Source organism: Amphiura filiformis, chromosome 4 (assembly GCF_039555335.1).
Source record: "Amphiura filiformis chromosome 4, Afil_fr2py, whole genome shotgun sequence".
NCBI classification, from domain to species: domain Eukaryota; kingdom Metazoa; phylum Echinodermata; class Ophiuroidea; order Amphilepidida; family Amphiuridae; genus Amphiura; species Amphiura filiformis.
This window is the reverse complement of record NC_092631.1, coordinates 30,203,981-30,227,260: the sequence shown is the minus strand read 5'-3', so window position 1 is coordinate 30,227,260 and position 23,280 is coordinate 30,203,981. Positions and strand designations below refer to the sequence as shown.

The 23,280-nt window shown below is 37.4% G+C and overlaps 1 protein-coding gene across 1 annotated transcript in view; it reads left to right on the top strand.

Moving 5' to 3' along the window:
- LOC140150792 (uncharacterized) overlaps positions 1-6,444 on the top strand; it is a 142,918-nt gene extending 136,474 nt beyond the window's left edge. The window contains exon 2 of the mRNA XM_072172916.1: positions 4,034-6,444. Coding sequence (XP_072029017.1) covers positions 4,034-5,219 — 1,186 coding nt within the window. The 3' untranslated portion in view covers positions 5,220-6,444. The remainder of the gene's footprint in view (positions 1-4,033) is intronic.
- The last annotated feature ends 16,836 nt before the right edge of the window (positions 6,445-23,280 follow it).

The window sequence follows — 23,280 nt, the reverse complement described above, 5'->3', positions numbered from 1 at the left end:
AACATTAAAATTGGCTATCGCTATAAAATGTGTCATAAAAACAAAACGGTAAATGCTAATTCCTTATTTTTTTCACACAAGATCACTAATAGATATGTGATTTATAAAATGATTTAAAACCTAAAAGGTTCAACTCGGTTCTTAAATAAAAATGGATTAGTTTCTCTATTGCACTTCTTTTGACTCGCCCACTTCGAACATTTTATGACCCCCCCCCCCCTTCCGTCTACACAGACTGGCGACAAATTATTCATCGCCGGAACTAAGGCGCGAATCGCGCAAATGCGAAGAAACTTGGTGGAATGCGTTAAAATTTTGATCGGAAGTGTAAAGAAGGCTCGCGGAGCACGCAAAAATTATGAATTATATAACTAAAGATTGTGTGTACATTTTGATCATAAGTTAAACATGATTTTCTTAGAATAATTATATGGGGGTTGTTTACAACTATCACCAAACCTGTTTTACATCTACTCTGAAGACATGAGAACAGTTTGCCGGTACAACGATCACTAACCAATAGGTACGCTGATAATACTGCTCTTATTTTGTAGCAGCAGAGTAGAGCTGATTAATATTTTGAAGCTCATCAAAGAGACCAGTGAAGAAAAAGGCCTTGCAATGGTAATAGACAGAGAGCGAAAAAGTGATGATCTTGCCCCGGGCTGCTAGAATAATATGTACATATTATGGTGTGACTAAATTTATAATAGCTCACTAATTTCTGCGCGAATTAATTCTTAAATTACAAAAAAGCTTTCGGCGCTACTACTATATAAAGGAACTAACAAAATAAAGACACCAGCTGATACCTCTAGGATAATTCGACTCGGTATATTACAGACTCGTTATAAATATTCTAGAATATCAATACCAGGAGCTAGGAAACAGTTTAATTTACAGATTAGAGGTTGGTAGAGAGTATATAAGGGAGGGTCAGAGGGTTTTCTATATTCATATTGCGATATTACATTTATACTTTAGCTAGGAATTCTTTTAGCGTATACATGTCCTATTTCAGGCTTAATCTATACTAAAGTGACGAAAATGGAACACATTGCAGACCGTTCTTACGAGACCCTAATACCATATCATCCTTTTTACCCATACTTCACGAATAAGTCCAATCTTGATCTCAAATTAAATTTAATAATTCGTTAGCGTTTCTGTAAGACTTATTTGCCTTTTCAATTATGCAACCTCGTCTTTCAGCAATGTGCGCTTTAACTTAGTTGTGTATAATAACAAATTGTCACAATGTGACAATGTAACAGCTTGATCAAAGCTACAAGCATATTCACCATGTTCACAATGTGCTCAAAACATATACTGGGTTCAATGATCAAAAAGGGTGCATACACATTTCTAGTATATATATATAGTGTTAAAGTAGGATTTTTTTACAATGCAATTGGGAAATATAATATATAAATCAAGGGGTCAACTGACACTGCCGATTAAGAAGTCATTTGTACATATCTTTGTAAAATTATTAAAAATCACACATGAACTCAAATAAGTTAACATAATAACATCAGTAAGTATTTACCTTGAGATTCGTCCATTTTGATATTCAAAGCTACATTTTTATACACCAGGATAATTTTATTGCATGGCCTAAAGGAGTCCATATTGGTTTGCGGTCAGCATTCTACCATTGTGCAAATAAGCGGAGTTTTAATATGCTAAAAAGGAAAAGGAAATGCGAGTTGGTGAGATATATATTAGAGATCTAATTTGTGAGAAAAAAAATAACGTATCAACTAATATTGATAAAATTTGCGCCGTATTTCTTATCTTTTATAAAATATGAATAGTAGTTGGAGAGCCAGTCACCTCGAATGTTTCAGGATATCGGGGAGAGATTGATAAATATACAGGTTAAGAGAGATGGATAGAGGGGACAGAGAGAAAATAAAAATATTTACACTACAGCTCAACTTACCGTACTTTTCCTAACCAGACAGTCCATGCCAAAATTGTTACTACACCTTTACATTTCATTGAATCTCTTTTTGATGTCTGTCATTTTGAACATCACACTTGAAAGATGTATGCTATGTAGTAACTTTATTTTGCAATTTCATAATTTGCATATTATTAGCATATTTGCAAGAAAAAACATGAAAATCAATAAATACCTATATTTTTCACAATTTCAATATTTTATTAGAAATTAAGCATGTAGGCCGTTTGTTATGACTTGATGAATGAAGCTGTTAAAACAGATTTTGATATTTTTGCTTATTTTTCCTTTTTTGCCCCAAAATGTGTAAAAATCAAACTTTTTTGGATGACGTATATTTTCTTTGAATATTTATCAAATTTCTTAATTTAGGTATAATACAGTGCAGAAAAAGATGTCAAAAAAATCTGTTAAACAGATTTCCAATAAATTTTCCATTTTGGGTTAAATACTCAATTTTCATGCGCGGGATATTTGAAACATAAAATGAAAACATTGCACTTTTTCCTCGAGATGTACTGTAATATCAAGGTTACGGATATATTATAATCCCTTCTTATCTTCACTGATCCATCAGATACCTATTGTTATGAATGATCAATGAAAAGGTTCAGAACTGGGCTACTAATGGTCTGTCAAGTATCTATAGTTATTTTCATGACTGTGTCAACTCAAAAATCATGCAAGGTCGAATGTAGGAAAAGTATGATCAGTTGAGCTGTACGATTGTAAATTATATATATTTTTATCATTTTATTTAGTTACAACAAAATACACAATGTGTACTTGAACTTAGTGGTGCCTAAATATGTTCTTGGGTAGTGAGAATAATGATTATGCAAATTAAAAACACGCGACCATTTGCAACATGTTTCTTGCACAGATCCTGATCTAAGCTCAAAATGATAGATTTTAGAAATGAGACACGGCACATTGCAGTGTCATTTATATCGTCTATGTTTCATCGAAGAAGAGTTTGCCTTATGTGCCAATTACGACAGACGTTATCATGCTTTGGGACAGACAAGACTCGAAGTACTAGATGAGGCTCCGAATCTTTCCTTTTTATACGCCAGAAATACAATCTATATGTAAAAGGTGAACTAGGGTTTGTGTAAGACTGAATGGAGAAACCTGAAGTTAACGGCAATGCGAGACAATTTAATATGAGGCAACAAAATGAAATCTTTCGCGGCGAATGAAGCTTGCGAAATGAACGGAAATGTGCTCTTTGATTGCTTCTAGAAACGTTGATAGAGAGATGCAACTTTGTTAAATTCATCAGAGATTTTCTAAGACGACTGTCGATGACATTTCGACAGTGCAGTACCTTGTTGATTGACAAATACATAAGAGTCAAATCAAATCAAATTTAAATTTAGGAATGCTATTTTAATGCAATAAACACAGAATGTCATCTCAAAAGTAGAGGACGGAATATCCATAATGCCTGTAGCATTACGAGGCACGTTTATCAATTGGGTCAATGTATATGGTTTGTAATTCAACATGAAAATAACAATAAGTCCTTTGCAGCAGTAACCAGGTTTACTGTTTTATGCCTAGCACGCTTCACGCTTCAATTGCCTCAAATCAAACTACTATAGGGTACAAAAGGAATTGCCTTACTTGCTTGTCACGATTGTCTGCTGGCAAATTAGTATGCAAGGAAACGCGGGAAGCGGAAAGTTGGCACTATCTTGTCAAAGTTGTATTCGCAGACTATATAAACAGTATAGTCTGTTTAGATAAAGAATGACAGTTTCAGACAAAATTATGACTATTATGACTTGGCTGATTTCTTATTTATCTTTAGTAGTAATATGAAGTAGGGGCTGTGTCGTATGAGTGTTATAATCTTGGACATGTTGGACATTATATTATATTACGTGAAATTATTAATATTTTCATACGAAAGAAGTGCAAAATAAAACTTATTTTGTTGAAGTTGTATAACGTAAACAATGTTTCAGAGCGTAGGAATGTTTTCAAACTTGAAAAATGTTTTCTTAATATAAAAATTATCATAAACTAATCTATTCCATATTTCTTTTTATTTCTTTTCAGAAAACACATATCTCCAGATATACTTCTAAAAGGCATCCACCTGCCACTGTTAAATAACAATCTACAAAAACCAGATAAATCCACGTTACACTTTGCACACGATCAAATCTCCCGCCAAAGTAGACAATTACCAAAAGTGCCGTCACAGCAAAGTTCAGTGGCAGTCTGGCCAATCAGAAGAAACTTCCGTCCGAATTTCTATTTGACCAACTCCTCATCGCTACTAAATTTGAGCAATAGGACGTCCTTAGCGGCAGAGAATGACGTCATTATCTATATGCATCATAATAAAGCGGCTGGGTCCACAACCAAAGACTGTATCGGAAAAGTTGCATTCTCTACCGGCCGCCATTTAGGACCAGTTCAAGACAGTATGGGACGACTCAATGTGCATAATTTAATTGGAAGATTTCCAGATTTTAAACATGAACATAATATATTGATGGGCGGCTATGCTTTTGGATTATGTGATGAATTTAATGCATCATGTTCGTATTTTACCATTTTAAGAGAACCATATGAACGAACTATTTCTTCTTATTCGTATTGTCGTCGTGCAAGATCTGATCAACTATGTTCTGCTTTGAATGCTGGGAAAGTATCGCTCCGTGAGTGGGCACTGCATCAAGGCAGCTTTCTCTTTCGTCAGTTACTATTTGATCCCATATTTTGTAGACATTTTTATGACCATACTGCATTTAGTAATTTAAGTAAAATTCCACATGAGTTTGCTCGCTCCAAAGCAGGTTTCACAGGCGCACCCTGTTGGTTTAGACAAAAAGTTGTGTTTCATCATGCCTTTAACCAAACACAAATGGACAACGTACTACAATACGCTCTTCAGAATCTAGAAAACTGGTTCACTGTAATTGGACTTGTTCAAGAGTACGACTTATCATTAGCAATGCTTCAGGAAGCATATGGACTACCTTTTCATACCCGTTGTTCGGGACAAAAAATTAATGTAAGTGATTATAAAAATATGCAAACTGATTCCGCTAAAAGAAACACAAATGGTACTCGAACGGATATTGTGAATGAAAATATCCGGGAACTTATGTCGGATCCCGAAGTTAGGCAAGTGTTGGAAGCTGATGTTCAACTTTATGAACGAGCACTTGAAATATTTGATCAACAAAAAAGGACTTTCTTTAAACTTTTAGAGCAACGAGAAAAGAAACAATAATACTATATAACACTAGACGCATTTTATATCATTTGTACATATTATATATAGTTATTTGTTTAGATTATAGGCTTATTATGAGCATAAGGACAAACACACGAAATGCCAAACTAAAAATGAACATCTCTGTATACAATGATATATTCTTCATCGAATTGCTTTCTGAAAAGGGTGCTTTCCAAGATTTTAGACCCAAAGTCAATCACATTTACCACTCGCATGTAAACAATGGAAACCGGACGGGACAGGACGGAACCGGCGGTCAACCGCCGGTCGAGTTCTGATTTTATCCCTAAGGCTTTTAAACTGAGTTGGTACTTATTTCTGCAATTCTCATTTCTTGTCAAGGTTAACATTTTTCCTTACATCCCTATATAATAAGATTACATGATTAAAGGTACATGTACTCTGATATTGTTTGAAGTCGTGTCGAGGGCAAAATAATGTTTTCAGGAAAGGTAATAGAGATGTATAATCAAACAATTATATCTTTTACTTTTTATAAAAAGTCACGAAACGAGAATATCGTAGATCTAAGTTTTTGTCCTGCTAAGGTTTTATTCAGAGGATGGTTTAAGGAAGCCCCATCATGCACTGCAAACGTGTTATCACTAGAGTTTCAACTGCCACTTTACTTTTCAAATCCCATTGAATTCTGTGCAAAAGATGTTGTTTAAGAATTGTGCGTGTGTCATTATTACTTGGTCGATTTCAGAACAAAAGTGATGTATGCATAAAGGATAATTCACACCTTCTGTAGGTAACATAAAATGTGAAATCGACTAGCATTTTGAATGCGTTTTTATTGTAAATATATCAATCCAAATTCAAATTTAACCATGCCCGTCAATGCAATGTGCGAGCAGTGGTGTCATGTTCACTCACACAGCTGTGCTAACCGCAAGTCAACACAGTGGCGTGGTGGGAAGTGCTTAAATCATCCTCTGAGTTTTATTAGGCCGAATAAAAAACAAACACGCTTCTCGTTCCCTCCCGCTTCCTTATTTGAATTGAGACGCTTTCTATAGCATTGCTAATACACGAAACACTTCTGGAAAGTTCTGTAATCATTGGGGGGGGGATAAAAATAGCCGCCTCCTTTTTTCCGGCATTATTGTATACGCTAAATACAGGGTCAGATATGGGTATTTACACCTAACTTTCGTTAAATAATGAAAAATAAAAAGCTCCTTCTCATATTTTTTTTTTAATGCGTTGGGGTTTAATGGGGTTGTTAACCACCATGAATTCCATAGTAAACATCCAATGCTTTGCATGTTGGTATTATGTATAGTTATTATTCTTTGCTATCTAGTGATACCAAAATAAGTACAAATTTATTCCATATGATTTCACTTTTGACGTCATAATATGAGTGCGCCCTCGCAATGTTGTAAATTCTATACAAAAAAATCTTACAAAATTGTGATTTCCAGCGGATGGTTTGCTAAATCTGAAACAAATTTAAATCATATGTGAAGCGATCCAATACGTTCACCAAGCCTAAGATACGTACTGCGGTGTACGTATTCGTAGCATTAACAAAAACATTAAGGCCGCAGAGCCATCAGGCCCGCGACTCCCATACGACGACTAAACATTCCCAGTATAAAGACCCCGCAGGGCAAGAAAGCAAGAATAACCTTAATGTAAAACAGTAATCTTAATGTAACATTGACCTTAATGTAATTTGACACCACAAAATATATATTCTACTTTTAATATGTCGACATCCATTTTTACTAAGTCGACTTGGCATGTTAATTTATCTCATGTCAACATCCAATTTTTTGCTAAATTGATTTAGCGGCGTGATAATTTATCTTGACATGTGAACATAATGCTGATAGTAAGTCGACATGGCAAGATAATGTCGTGGCAAGACGCTTCCGTATGATTTGATATGAATTCATTGCAAATTTCTAAGCTTACAAACCATGTTGAGAAGGTGGAGGAGACTAAAGCTGTATTAACGAACACGCATGCGTTAAAAATGATGTAGCCTAAGTCGAACAATAGAGTGACGTAGTTTCCGGCATTATTCCTATGCACTTTCACCCTCCTGATACAAATATCTAAGCAACAATTGCCTAAGGACTAGGATTTTAAAGTTTCAAACAAGAGTAGAATAAACCCTGATTGGAAGTTAGAACACCTGTATTTTGTTGAAATCTTTACGGACCTCTTCAAATCCCTGTTCTGCTCTTACACAAAAGATTTGACGAGCGCGAGCGTTCAATTAAAGCCATATTATAACATTTGCTGAGGAGGACGCCCTCACTGAAATTTTTAAATTCATTTTTTTTACACGATTAAATTGTACTTTATTAAACCAATATAGCCTGCAAAAATCAATACTCTAGGTGCTGTAGTTTTGTCAAAATCCGAGATTTTGAATAAAACGCCGTTTTTACGATGGAATTATTAGTCGAACGCATACACGATGTTCATAACACACAGTACGGGCGGCGTGCGGGACGGTGATATACACAACAAATTAAGGTCGTACTAATACTATAACATGACCGAAGGAGTGGTACGTATTGGCGACATGTGCGCCGGTAGTAAAATCCAATTTTCTTTGCTTTGCCGTAGTTGTTCGGCTCAAAAATAAAAGGGATATATCTGACAGTAAAAGCTAACATTTTAAGAAATGCTAATCTATTTTGTTTGAAAATGTTATAATATGGCTTTAAAGCGTGTAGTGTGTTCTTTGGCTGAATTTACGCTCGAGCTATGGGTTAAGCTGCTTTAGAAACTCAGAGTGTAATATAGCCAAATCTAGAATAATACTCGGATCTTGGCCCATATACTTACACTATTCTGTCAACTGTGCAACTAAAACGATTCCATCTCAACAACACTTGACGGTTCACATTGAATGTTAAGTTATCACGCCATAGATATGTCTGATATACCGTCGAATTCCATGTACAAGCATTTATATTGCCTCTAAACATGTGAGGATTTTTTAGTACGGAAGAGGGGGGTGGGGGCGAAAGACAGACACCCTCAACAAATACATTACAATAGATTGGTCTTAACAATGTGTTTGTACAGCCGCCTGTACCAGTAACCGGGGAGACTCCTGGTTCAAAGTATATACGAGGATGTGCCACGGTCTTGGGGTACCTTTTCAGAATTTTGATATATAGAGGGGGGTGGGGGCGAAAGACAGACACCCTCAACAAATACATTACAATAGATTGGTCTTAACAATGTGTTTGTACAGCCGCCTGTACCAGTAACCGGGGGGAGACTCCTGGTTCAAAGTATATACGAGGATGTGCCACGGTCTTGGGGTACCTTTTCAGAATTTTGATATATAGAGGGGGGTGGGGGCGAAAGACAGACACCCTCAACAAATACATTACAATAGATTGGTCTTAACAATGTGTTTGTACAGCCGCCTGTACCAGTAACTGGGGGAGAGACTCCTGGTTCAAAGTATATACGAGGATGTGCCACGGTCTTGGGGTACCTTTTCAGAATTTTGATATATAGATGGGTGGGTTTTTAGTGGAGACCAATGCGCATTGGGCAAAAGTGCCCTTAAAATTGTCCAAATAGGGCAATTGTGGGTGCTTTTTGTGAAAAATTGGTATACTACTGATGGGTTGTAAAAACATCAAAATTCGGCGTGGTACATTCTCGTACAAAATTTTAGAAAACCCCCGATCAGTAATATAGTTGCTCAAAAACCCAACTAATGATTTGTAGTGGGTGTCTGCCTTTCGTCTCTGTCGTCAAAAATAACAAGTCATTTTGAGGCATTATGCTTGTATATGGAATTCTACGGTAGTTTGTTTATGCAGGTGAAGCACTTTTTTAAATTAAAACATTGTATCACATTTTTTAACTGTCTCTTTCTTGTCCATTTATTGGTGTGCAAATTGTCGGTACTTAAATAGTGATGTATAAAACCAGACAAAGCAATTATTATCAAGTATTATTTTCACAAAGTGTCATGAAAATGAGATGATGTCTAATCATCTGCAAGATTTAACATTACTGGTCGATCACGATAGGATTTCAGGTGTTAATACTAAGAAACTTTTCTGACGAGCGCTTCGCATATGTTTGAGCCCTCACTATCTAGCTTTTGATTCAACAAGCTACTTGAGGGGGGCGGTGTCCAACCTTCATGTAATTATTTTGTCTAAAGCTAACCCTAAGCCTATTCATAACCCTAATCCTAACTCGAACCCTAATAGCTCCTAATCCTAAACTAACCTTAATCAATGACAGTGTCTATTTCAAGCCTATAAGCCTCCTTGCATGATCGCCTGCCGAAGTTTCAACCCTAGTCCTATTGGGTAGCTGTGTTTACGTGCCTAAGACTGAAAGTCTATCGTATTCGACCAGAAATGAAACAGAGAAAGGAAAAATTATCGCATTCCAAGTGCATGCATTTATTCTTATTGCTTACTTATCAATTTCTAAAAGTTTAACTGACTTTCAGCACAAAAATCCAACTAACCTTCAATTTTCGATGTGTGACACACATCTTCATCAGAAGAAGTCCTAGGATGTTGTGATGGGCTTGCCCTTTTGCAATCGAAGTGACATAAAGTAAGAGAAACTTCTTGATTCAACTAGGCGAAGCAGATACAGCTTTCTTACATGAAATAAACTAAATAATTTCGGGACAAGTTTCAGGGATCGGATAGTAACGTTTTCCACAGTATATTTTGTGGGCAATGAGTGCACATCATACACATCAAATTGCATTCGGAATACGAGGAATGTCCTTCTGATATCAAATAATTTTGATTTCTTGAAATTAGCGATATAATACAAATTTTATGGCAAATTATAAAAAATTTATATTTTTGACATTTAACAATCCTCGAAGTAAACCTTACATACACATCATCTTTTGCCCCCTGGTGATGGGTAAATATATTGTACTGTACTTTGTTGTATTGTAAGGCCGAAGGCCTATATACTGAGAAATAAAATCTCTCCATATGGAGAGAACTGAACTGAACTAAACCTTACAAATCTAATGATATGGACTTAAAGTGTATGTATATCCCCCCTCCAAAAAAAAAAACCCTAAACATTTTAGCCTTTTCGGGAAAAAAATGTATATCTTCAATACGAAAGGTCAAAATTTTCAAGTGATGGGTGGCTTTTCCTCCCAGCTACATACCCTTTAAGTGCATATCATTGGATTCAAGTTTACTTCGAGGATTGATAAATAAAAAATGTTAATAATTTGCCTCGTATTCAAAATGTAATTTGGTATGTCTAATGTGCTCTCATGTCCCACAAAATACTGTGCAAACGTTGCTATCCATTTTATGCACAAAACCACGCACATCAGGCAGCTAAATCAAAAGAAGTCAACACGACCATTAAGAATAAAACAAGGAAAGCAACCGCCAAGATGCAGAGAGTTTTATTAAAATAGCAAGGAGAGCAGTCAAAGAAAGATGGAAACAGTGACAAGCACATCCCATTTGACAAAGGAGTCACAAATAACATCCCTCAAATGCCAAGTAATGCGGATATGCAACTGTGCAACCAGGTATTATACGCGACGAGAACGTCAACCAGAAAGCTATCCGATGAAAAAAAAACCCGGGCTACGATAGCATTACTGAAAACTGAAAATACACAAACTTTGCAAAACATATGGGACGCAGAAATTCTCCCAGTGACTGGTGAAGGCAATCATCACCCCCATTTTTGATAAAGCTAGACTGTGGCAATCAGACATTCATGCAAAATAAGTATTATGAAAAGGACCAAAGAAATCCTGTCAGTAGCTCAAACAGGATGTAGACCAGGACGGTCAACCATCAATCACTTCAACCTAAAACAAATAGGCCCTAATGGAGAAACATCTAGAAAAGAAGAAAGGACTTTTCTTTGGCCAACCAGGGGTCAAAAATTAAAAACGCACCGATTTCAACGAAAATGAACTCAAATTGCTTGTCATGAAAAAACAAGTCAAGTAAGAAATAGTTAGATCCATCTTTAAGTCTTGTACCTAGCTATTGTTCGCATGTACCCAGATGATTTACCTATTTCTTCGTAATCCTTAAAGTCCCCAGTACACAAATATTGTCCCATTTGGTGGCGGAAAGGTCATTAAACTTTACATGGGGTCAAATTTCAAACTTCATCAATTGTTTCGAAACATTACTAATGTATTCCCCTTGTTACGAGCCGTACTTGACTCAAGGCCAAAATCACCTTTTACCCGAACTCACACGAATGCACAACACAATTATACACTGTTTGATTATGCGAACAAAATCTAAGTCTTTAATTGAAAGCACGTTATTATTGGTACAATATATGACAACAAATGCACATACACAATAATCAAATATAATCACTCTTTATCTATTTAGTACTTAGCCAGCATTCTTCTTCTTGGTCATTATAAAGTTCTTGCAATGTTCTGGACGACTGATGTAATATATCCTTATTCACTTGTCCTGCGAAAATCAGCTAAGTCCATTGTACACTTGCATTTATAAATTCTTGCGTATAAAATCCTCATACGAAAATGGTGTTACTTTCTCCCAAGTGCTAAACTCCTTGCGTCGTTCTCCAAACACATTTATAACTCCTTGCGCAGTTCTCCAAATATTAAACTCCTTGCGCCATTCTCCAATACTAAACTCCTTGCGCCGCTTTCTCCAAACTTGGTGCTATTTCCACCTTTCACACAATATCTTCAGGAAGCAGGACTGCGATGCAGTTGTCCCCACTTAATTTGACAGTTGCGTTGAATCAAAACACCAGACTTCAGCAAGTCGACAGACGAATATATATTCCTTTCTTGGAAGAAGTACGTTCTTTGACGTATTCTAGATCTTCTCCGACAACACTGGCAAATAGTAGTACTTTGACTACATAAAATATTTCTGGTTTGCAATTTCCTTTCTTTGAAGGAATTGGACTGTAAGCATATTAGCTAGCTAGCCCAGATCAACACTATAAACTGTGACAATAATTGTGTTTACATTTTCTTATATATCAAGCATGGGAAAAACCCCATTCTATTATGGGCCATTTACTAGCTTCACACTATGCTCAATCGTGAAATTCCCAAGTCTTACTTATAACATTAACCTTTCTCATTACATCACTTCCTTAGGGGCATTCCATGACATCATTTTCAATTTACAATCTCAGGGGGTTTCCAAATATTCCAAATTAGATATGATTCAACTTGTTTTGCTCAATTTGAGAGGGGAATTCCCCCAAAATGTCATCACTCATTAACTTTGTAAACAAAGATAAATCATCACCGTCTTTGAGTTATTACCAAAAAGGTCAGAAGTCAAAATTTTAAACTTGCTCCGATCTTGATGAAAATGGGGTCAAAATCTTCGTTCGTTTTGATAAAATATTTTAAACAATGCTAGTAATGTCCACAGGTACACTTTCATCCAAAACCCTCTCCTTTCCAAACACACAAAACCCACACCCCACCCCCACATCAACCACTTTATCCATACTATCCACAAGAGTGAAAACCACTCGTAAGGGAATGAAAAACCACTCCTAAATGAAAAAAAAAACTCTTTCAATGTACAGAGTGTCCCAGAAAAAATTACCGAGTGAATAAAATTGAACGTAAGTCGAGAAATAGACATCAGATTCAAAAAAATTAAAATGAAGCGCATAGCCTATTTAATTGTGCATTACATACGAAAATGTCATTTGATACGGTTGACTGGTTGCGAAGAAATTAACGATTACATAATGCGCGCATCAATGCAGTTCATTCCAAGTTTGATCAATAGGCACTTCTTTCATACTAGCTCACCGCTTCCTAAAGTTTGTGTATCTCATTAAATGTAGTTCACATTATCTATTTCATAATCCGACGGTGTTATGTTATTCATGCGATCACTGAAGATGAATAACAGTTTATCCGAGAAAACTTTAATTTTTGCAATTATTGGAAGCTTTCCAACTTTAATTCTTTAGGTTGTGCAAATATGTTACATTTTGACTTTCCAAAGAACATTTGAACCAAGAATGACAATGATCAAGTGCTTACAGGTTTACGCGTCATATTTGATACCATGCAACATTAATGTTGAAGTTTTAAAAGATTTAAACTTTGCATTACAATTTCTTGGAAATATTCCAAAAACATTAATGTGTGTGAGAAATTTTTAAGCCAGCTAGAATTCTTTATGCAATAATTCTTTTTGTAACATTTATATCAACATTAACGAAAAAAGATATTTACAAGTACCGAGCATCATCTTACATACAAGCTTTCATTATCAATATCGTGCAGGTTAATTGAATGTTTTGCAAGAAACAGATTGTTTAAAAAGAACGAAAATGATTTCACAGAACAAACTATGAAGCCCATTGACAGTTAACCAGTGTGCATTGTGTTGAATGATCTTTCTTTCAAACTTGGAATGAAGTGAATTGACGCATGCGTTATGTAATCGCTTATTTCTTCGCAATCAGTCAACCGATTCCAGTAAAATTGACATATAAGATGTAGAATAAGATGAGATACACGCTGATGTTTAGATTTTTGGATTTTGATGTCTATTTCTCGACTTACGTTCAAATTCATTCGCCCGGTAATTTTTTCTGGGACACCCTGTATGATATAAGGGATGTTACTCGTTTTCGAATAATGTTTTTATATCATACCTTGAAAGAGTGATTTCACTCCTTTAGGAGTGATTTCACTCCCTTTGGAGTAATTTTCACTCTTCTCACTCTTTTGGAGGATGAGTTTTTCACTCTTTTACATTGAGAGATATACGCTTATTATTTCCGATGACTTGAAAAATGACAAAAAGGTTGCAATGCAAAAGTCCTGTTTGTCGGTGTTGTTGTACCGAAAGAGTAGAGTTTGCGAAATGCGGTTCAAAAGTACAAACTTCAACGTCTAGATGATTATCTATTCAAAACCACTATGTCACGATATAGCCACTAGAAGTCGAAGTGAACGTCGAAATCTATAGTAAGCAGTAAATTATGCACGAAAATACGTTAATTTAAGAACAATAGTTTCTATATTTCCTCCTGCAGTGCAATGCATGAGCGGGTATCTCTTATGACTACAAGTGGCTTTGGCAGCAGTGCCTTCAGATCTGGTGGGCACAAGCTGATGTGCATTTTGCAGAGGACTGTTGCTGCAGCCACTTGACGTCTTTGATGGAGAGGTGTGATATTCAGCTCTGTACTTGATCTGCTCTTCGCTCACGCCTATGATTCGAAGGGCCCGGTTAGAGTCTAGTAATCATAGAGTGGTGGCACTGCCACTCATCCAAAACAGTGTGGCGTGTTCCATCACACTGCGAACTTGAGCCTTGTAAACGGTTGCTCTGCCTCTGACATCAAACTTATTTGAAACTCTCCTCAGAGCACCCAGCTTCTCTCCTGCTCTGGATGAGACGTTAGAATATGTGCTTTGTCCAGGTCATCTTGCTGTCGACTCCCAGTATCTCCAGCTCCTTCTTCTCAGCCAGTTTGGTGGTACCGAACAGAATATCTAGCTTGGTTGGATTCATCTTTCTTGATATTGTCATTGCCTTACATTTCGATGGCTCGAAGGTCACCTTCCATATGTCTGCCCAGATCATTATTTTCTCCAGATCTCTGTTCAAGCTAGCAATAACGGCTTCAGGGTTGTCTCTTGATGTAAAAGGTGGAATCATCTGCGTAGAGGTAGAGTTGGTTTTCACACTCATCACCCAAGACATCAATAAATACAGAACACATACGTGGGAACTGATGCATTGATGGAGGAAGTTCTTCTTCTTAGCATGACCACGGCACAAGATTAAACGTGTTTCAGCCAGTGCTGCACACATTTTTAGCATTCTCATTGTAAACTGCTAAGTCAGCAGTTGTGCATGTTTGCTCCATTTGAGGGCAACGCAGTAGGTGATCCATTGTTTGTGGTACTGTTGCACAATCGCAGATTACATCTGTATTCTTTCGATACCACCAATGAACACAATTGCATCTGCACCAGGTGGTAGTTCTTCGCCAACAGGAATATTCGAAATTTGTGGGTGATTGGTTGATCTCTCCTCCCATTTTGCCACTCCTTTACTGTTAGCTGATGTTCCAAGTGGAGTGACACTGTTAAGGAAGCTATCCCTGGACTTCAGACGACTTTCTGGAGGGACATGTCCAAACAGGGGATGTCTGACATCAGTGGCTTGGCGCTGGCGTTCTTTCATGCTTGCTACATACGGCTTACATCTGGTGGCGCTATACCTGCTAGAGTGAATGGACTCTCAGTTGGTGTTGCTCGAAGACAACCTGTTATCAGGCGACAGCTAGCATTCAGGGCTGGATCCATCTTCTTTGCATGAGTAGATCTCTCCCATACAGGGCATGCATACTCTGCTGTTGAGTAGCATAGAGCCAAGACCGTTGCCTTCAGAGTATGAGCACTTGCACCCCAGCTTGTTCCGGTGAGCATCATGATTCTTAAAGGAGAGACACCTATCCAGAGTAACTCCAAAATAAACAGGGTGTTCACAGTGTTCAAGTGCTGTACCAGACCAGGTGACCTTGAGATGGTGTTTGGCTTCACGGTTGCGTAAATGGAAGGCACACACCTGTGTCTTTGATGGGTTGGCTCGCAGGTGGTTATCCTCATAATATGGTGTAAGTTCATCCAGAGCTTTAGAGAGACGATCTTCCACAACTGTGAAATCTAGATCTTGAGCTCCTATACCGAGATCGCCAGCATAGATGAATCGAACAGTGTTCTCACTTCTTGGTTGGTCGTTCGTGTAGATGTTGAAGAGGAGTGGTGCAAGTACACTTCCCTGTGGAAGACCATTCTTGAGCCTACGCCATCTGCTCTTCTTGCTACCCAGCTCAACAAAGAAGAGTCTATCCTTAAGCATGCTTTCTATCAGTTCTGTTAACTGTATATCTTTAGTCAGCTCCTGGATCTTGTGATAGAGCGACGAACACAACCTCAGACACCATTCCTTCCCTGTAACGTTCTTCGATGTACTGGGTAAGGTTGAGAACTTGGCTACTTGTTGACTTGCCAGGGCGAAAGCCGGATTGCTCAGGGATGAGGCGTTCATCGATGACAGGTGCGACTCTGTTAAGTATTAGGCGTGCAAAGAGCTTGTATAATAGAAGTGATATTGGCGATATTTCTTTAAAATTGATGGATCTTTTCCAAGTTTCAGATGTAGATAAATACATGCCAGGTATAGTAGGGCGGATGTTGATACTTCCTCGATGTGTCTCTTGCAAACAGAGGACATCACACTGTAGATTATTACACATTTCGGTTAATAAGCTTTGCTTAGCAGTTGAGAAACCTTCGATATTGGATGATATGACTGTCAACGCAGGTCCTAGAAAGGGTCCTCGTGGTAGTTGTCGAGGCATCGTGGTGATGTTTCTTCTTTGTTACTTGTACGTGGTGGTGATAGGATTAGTTCAGCTGGTTAAAGCTTTATCCAGGGTCGCGTGTACATATGTACGGGCGCTCCTATCGTGACCCTACGAGGAAGTACTTGATGACTGGCCAGATGATACTTTAATGGAATGATCTGTCACGTAGCTCCTAATCCAGGTGGGCAGCTTGCCGGGTACGCTTTTTGCCATATATTTTGAGCAATGGCCATTATCCCAGACCTTGTCAAATGCTCCAATGATATCCATGGCAATCAGACGCACTTCGTTGCCTCTGTCCAGGCAGTTGGACCACTCTTGGGTCAGAATGGTAAGGATGTCAGTTGTGCTGTGGTGTGGCCTAAATCAAAACTGTCAATCAGTTGGTTTCCATGGAGGTACTTTTGAAGTTGGTTTTGTACAACAGCTTCTATGACCTTGCTAATGATGCACCAGATAGATGGGGCGGTACATAGATGGATTAGACTTCGAATCTCTCTTGTGAATATTGATGACAGGTGCAGTTTTCAATTGGCTTGGAAAAACTCCCTCGGAGAAGCAAAACTCAAAAAGCAGGCTGAGTTGTCATGCAAGTTCTGCGCTGCACTCCTTCAAGAATAGTCCAGGGATGTTATTAGGACAAGTAGCTTTATCGGGTTGTAGATTCCCGAGAAGCTTCATAACATCTATCTTTTTCATTGAGCATGTTGCTGAAAGCTGAACTTCAGGAGCAAATTCCTCTGTGATGGCAATCTGACATTTAGCAGCAAAGTCCACGCCAAAATTGTTCAGCTTTGACTTTTGATGTAGTGTAGACTTGACGCCCATCCTTCAGCACTGGCATATCAACTCTGGTGGACTTACCTGACAGGGTAACAGTGTTCCACCATATCTTGCTGCTGAGGCTGCCATCTGAGAGTTCTTTCCTCAACTTGTTGCTATAGCTCCTTCTGGCTATACCTTCTCTACATGATTGTACTCCTTTCTAGCTTTTGTAACCTTATTTTCCTTGGTGTTGTTCTTTTTAGCTTCCTGAATATGCTTCGCTTCTTGGTTGCTGCTCGTTTGCAGTGGTTATCAAACCATACCTGTCACAAGTCTTCTTAAAAACAAGCTTTCTTGGTATAAAAATCTCCATTGCATCATTGATAATAGTAGTGATGTTGCTGCAAGCTTCTTCTGGGTCATCAGATTGGAGTGCAAGGGATCAGCCTGCAGATGCAAGAAAACCTCTCATTCCCCACTAGAACTACTGATCGTGCATTGAATTCAGAAAGCTTTGAAAAGGTGGTGGAGTTCAGATAGCTGATGATATCACTGTTAGCACTAGGTGGCCTATAGACAGGAGCAAAGAGTATTTTCTGTGACTGTTACTGAAAACCACATCAGCTCCATGTCCTCTGGATCAAGAGCACTGTCATGAAGTCATGAAATATGGCTATACCCTCCATGCAATAGATGGCGATCCCTCCTTTGTTGGAGTACTTATACAGTCAGCACCATCTTCACAGTATGGTATCCAAGGTTTTCACGATGACATGACAGTAATGGACGGATTTAGTTCATGGCACAGATTGGACAGTTCGAACGTAGTCCTCTGATGTTCACTCATGTCTATAGAAGACAGGTCCGTTTCACGTAGTCGTTGGGCAGGCATGTGTCGTTTCTGTTTTGGTCCGTCCATTCAAGGCTCAAATTCTTTAATTACTTATAGCAGGAAGAGATGAAGAGTGGAGGGGGTCCCCTCACCCCATTTTGTTTATTCAAAAGAAGCGACTAAGGTAGAGTCTTTTGTCTTGATGTGTGACCAACAACCCATATGAGCAAACAAATTGGAGAAATTCTGCAGCAGTCACTTAAACCCCAGGGGGCACTCAACTTTGGAGGTGACGCGTATGTAGGGCTGTTAAGACCCCTTTTTCAGCATCGCTGTCACCCAAAGACCCCATATTTTTTTACGAACAGATGCTCTGTGACCCGAAGACCCCTTTATTTTTCCATTTGATCTGTCACCCAAAGACCCTTACATGTTCAATTTGAACAGCAATTTTCATTTATCACTGATTTTGCTACTTATTTTGAAAAAACAATGAAATTTGAAGCCATTTAGAACTAAAAATTTGATTTTCGAGGTTTCTGTGGCGCTGTTTCGGCTCTCACCCAAAGATTCCATTTAAGAAAAAGGTCATGTTCTCACCCAATGACCCCATATTTTTTACATTTTGCTCTCACCGAATGCCCCTTAGTGCGGAAGTGCCAGCCCTACACCTATATCCATTTCATATTGAAGTGCCCCCACATGCCCTTTTTTGATCGCCTTATGATTCACATGTTTCAAGGTTTCAGCGACAAGACGATGATGGTGCAATAACCGATTAGACGTTCGCGTTGAAGCAAATTTGAGCAAGAAATCCAAGTGAAGTTGCCGTGGAAGTTGAAGTAAACTTCATTTCGCAAATTCTCTTGTAACTACATGTCCTACGTGTCTCGGTCCTCGTCCTTGTCATGCACGAGGTCCTCGCCGTGTCTGTGTGTTGTCTAGGCCTACCAGGTATGAGAATGATCACCCATGAAAAACCTGTAAAGTTTGAAAAAAAACCTGAAAAAACCCGCGTGAAATTAGGCTTCAAAGGCCAAAAACGGGGCTGAAATTAAAAGAAAGTGCGGAAACTGACCCAAAAAAACACACCTGAATTCAGGCTTATTGGTGGTCTTAACCCTGGAATTATTGGGCCGGTCTAAAGTATATACCATTATACATATTTAGAATTTAGAAAATCCCAAAAAATGTTTCTTTTTTTTTTATAAATTTTTAAAAACTAGATAAAAATATTTAGGAACCGTTTTCTTGTTTTTATTTATTTTCGTCTTTTTTAAATTTTACGGAGCTCCATGGGTGACATGTAACAATTTTTTTTTTTTGAAAATTATCCCGAGATAATCTGGTTATCTTGGGATAATTATCCCGGGATAACCTGATTATCTCGGGATAATTATCCCGGGATAACCTGATTATCCCGGGATAACCTGATTATCTCGGGATAATTATCCCGAGATAACCTGATTATCTCGGGATAATTTTCAAAAAAATATTTATTACATGTCACCCATGAGGCTCCGTAAAATGTTGACCAACTTCACCAAATATATTTGAAATTTGGGCGAAAATCAGACTTTCATGATTTTTTTTTAAATTTAGCATTTTTTTTTTTACTATTTTTGGTGCAAATTTCTCAAAGTTGGTCAAAATTCAAAAAAATTACGTTGACTCAAAAGATTTGGGCAAAACAACCAGTTTATTAAAATTTTCTCCAAAAATGAGCATTTTGATTGACCTAATTTGACCTCACAGATGAATTCATCAAGTCTTTGCCATTTTAATATATATACTTTTATATTCTTAAGGGGGTACTACACCCATTGCATTTTTTTGCATTTTGTGAAGAAATGAGAAAAAGAAATTGGACAAAGTGGTATGCAAAATGAAGGGGCAAATCTTCTCGTTCAATTATTGGTGGCATCAGTATCAATGAAGCGTACATGCTTCTAATGGTATAAGCCAAAAAGTGGTACATCACTGATGTTTTAAATTCACTTCATTTTGGAAAGCTTACTATCAACGGATTTCGTTAAAATTTTGGATATGTGTTGCTAACACATTAGGGAAATAATGTTGATATGTAAAATGGGAATCAGTGGTTCCTGATTTCTTTTATGACTTCATGAACTTGGTGCTCCACAACTATCAAAAAACGAACCGGTTAAAATGCTTCTATTTTCAATGTTGAGCTATATTTTGTATTTTGAACTTGCAACACTATGTCACTGAAACTTAATTAAGCCATAGGTAACAGGTTACCACAACCACACTACAGCAATGTTGAAAAAGATTGTATTTTTTTTCTCTTATACCACCATATTAGGTAGTTTTCCGTAAGCTTCATTTTTGTGATTTTGGTAACTATTTTATATTTATTTGCCCAATCCATCTCAACTAGGCTATCTAAATTGTACTCACCATTTACATCCCAAGGTATTTTAGTATATCCACCTCACACATTTCCATTATATATCTAGTAACAGACAAAATATCAAAATTGATGTGTATGATATCACAGACTATCACATGTATTCAAAATTGATGCCTGAATTTGACCTGAACCAATTGAACTATAACCTGACCTTTGATGACCTTATAGCCTTTTTTTAATCTCTTTTCCTAACAACACATTATAGAAGATACATACATGGTGTAGTATTAAATTGTCTATGTGGAAGAGATTAGGCCTATTTAATTTATTCAGTGTTATAATCAGTGAGTACATTTCTATAGATAGTATAACAAACTAATGTATTCTATTCATGTATTCTACTTGGACATGTTGAATAGAATAAATTATGGTTTGTTATGAAACACGCACACATCTCAGTTACTAGGATACAGTAAACAAAAAAATATATAGGGCTAAAATGATTTTCTAAAATGGTTTAAAAGCACTTTGTATGTAGAGATATTTTATAAGTTCAGGACATGAGGTGATGAACATATTTATATACTTCATAAATTTGCAACAAAAAAAGAAGATGGGTACTGATGAAAATCAGGGTATTATACCCCCTTAAGACAACATAATAGTTATGAGGGCCAAAAGTTTCCGTAAGTCCTGGGTTAAGACCACCTTTAAACCAGAAAAATTCTCATGTCTGGTCTACACAAGTAAAGCGCATGCGCACCCACACACCACTAACAAAGAAAAACGCACTGATATCAAAATGCGCGGGGCATCTATAAGCTTCTATACACTTACGTTTGAAATACTAGTTCTACAAGTAGCAGCCTGAAGTGTAGTTTTGTAAACTAATTTTGTCAACAGGATAGCAAGAGGACTTTTTTGATTACCCAGTGGTGGTAACACTATCCATGAAAAACAACCACCACACTCGATCAACGAGCTCTAGTTATATTGGTTTTCCTGGTGTAGGGTTTATTGTACACACAGCAATGACAATTCTTTCCAGGAAATGGCCAGGGAAAAGGTATATACGAAAGTGTGCTTACATTGATTTAACGTAATTCTGGCAAATGAATACAACATTCGATTATAATAGCATGCACCGACTCCCCTATGTTAGCAATTTAGAAATAACGCAACGACTTGTACAATGTAGGGGCGTAAATCAAAATTGCTCCGATTTTGTTGAAAATATCTCAAATTATTTATCTTTCCATAATAAATCAGAAAAAGAATAGTTTATGCTATATAATAACTGTTGAGCTACCTCTGATCATGATCATAGTTACTGTTAAACTACCTCTGATCACATTTACTGTTAAACTACCTCTGAACACAGTTACTTTTAAACTATCTCTGATCCCAGTTATTGTTTTTACGCCTCTGATAGCAGTTACTGCTGAACTACCGCTGATCACAATCATCACATTTACTTTTGGTAACTCTGATCACAGTTACTGCTGAGCTACCTCTGATAACAGTTACTGATGAACTACCTCTGATCCCAGTTAATGATGAATTACCTCTGATTACAGTTAATGATGAACTACCCCTGATCACAGTTACCGTTGAACTACCTCCAATCACATTTTGTTGAACTACCTCTGATCATAGCTACTAATAAACTACTTCTGATCACATTAACTGTTGAACTACCTTTGATAGCAGTTACTGTTGAACTAACTACCTCTGCTCACATTTACTTTTGGTACCGGTACCTCTTATCACATTTACTGTTGAACTACGTCTGATCACGGCTACTATTAAACTACCTCTGATCACATTTACTGTTGAACTACCTCTGATTACAGTAACTGATGAACTACCTCTGATCATAGTTACTGTTGAACTAACTCTCATCACAGTTACAGATGAACTGCCTCTGATCACATTTACTGTGAAACTACCTCTGAATAGAGTTACTGAAGAACTACTTCTGATCACAACTATACCTCTGATTCCAGTTACTGTTAAACTACCTGTGATAGCAGTTACTGTTAGTTAAACTGCCTCTGAACTACCTCTGATCACAGTTACTGTTGAATTACCTCTGATCCCAGTTATTGAAGAACTACCTCTGATTACAGTTTCCGTTGAACTACCTTTGATTACAATCACTGTTTAGCTACCTCTGGTAACAGTTACTGATGAACTACCTCTGGTCAAAGGTACAGTTTAACTACCTCTGATCACAGTTACTGTTAATTAAACTACCTCTGATCACGGTTACTGTTGAATTACCTCTGATCCCAGTTACTGATGAACTATCTCAGATTACAGTTACCGTTGAACTACCTTCAATCACATTTAATTTTAACTACCACTGATCACAGTGACTGTTGAACTACATTTGATCACAGTTACTGCTGAGCTACCGCTGATAACAGTTACTGATGAACTATCTCTGGTCACAGGTACTGTTAAACTACCTCTGATCACAGTTACTGTTAAACTACCTCTGATCACAATTACTATTGAACTACCTCTGATCCCAGTTACTGATGAACTACCTCTGATCACAGTTACCATTGAACTACCTCCAATCACATTTAGTTGAACTACCTCTGATCACAGCTACTAATGAACTACCTCTGATCACATTTACTGTTGAACTACCTTTGATAGCAGTTACTGTTGAACTACCTCTGATCACATTTGGAACCTCTTAT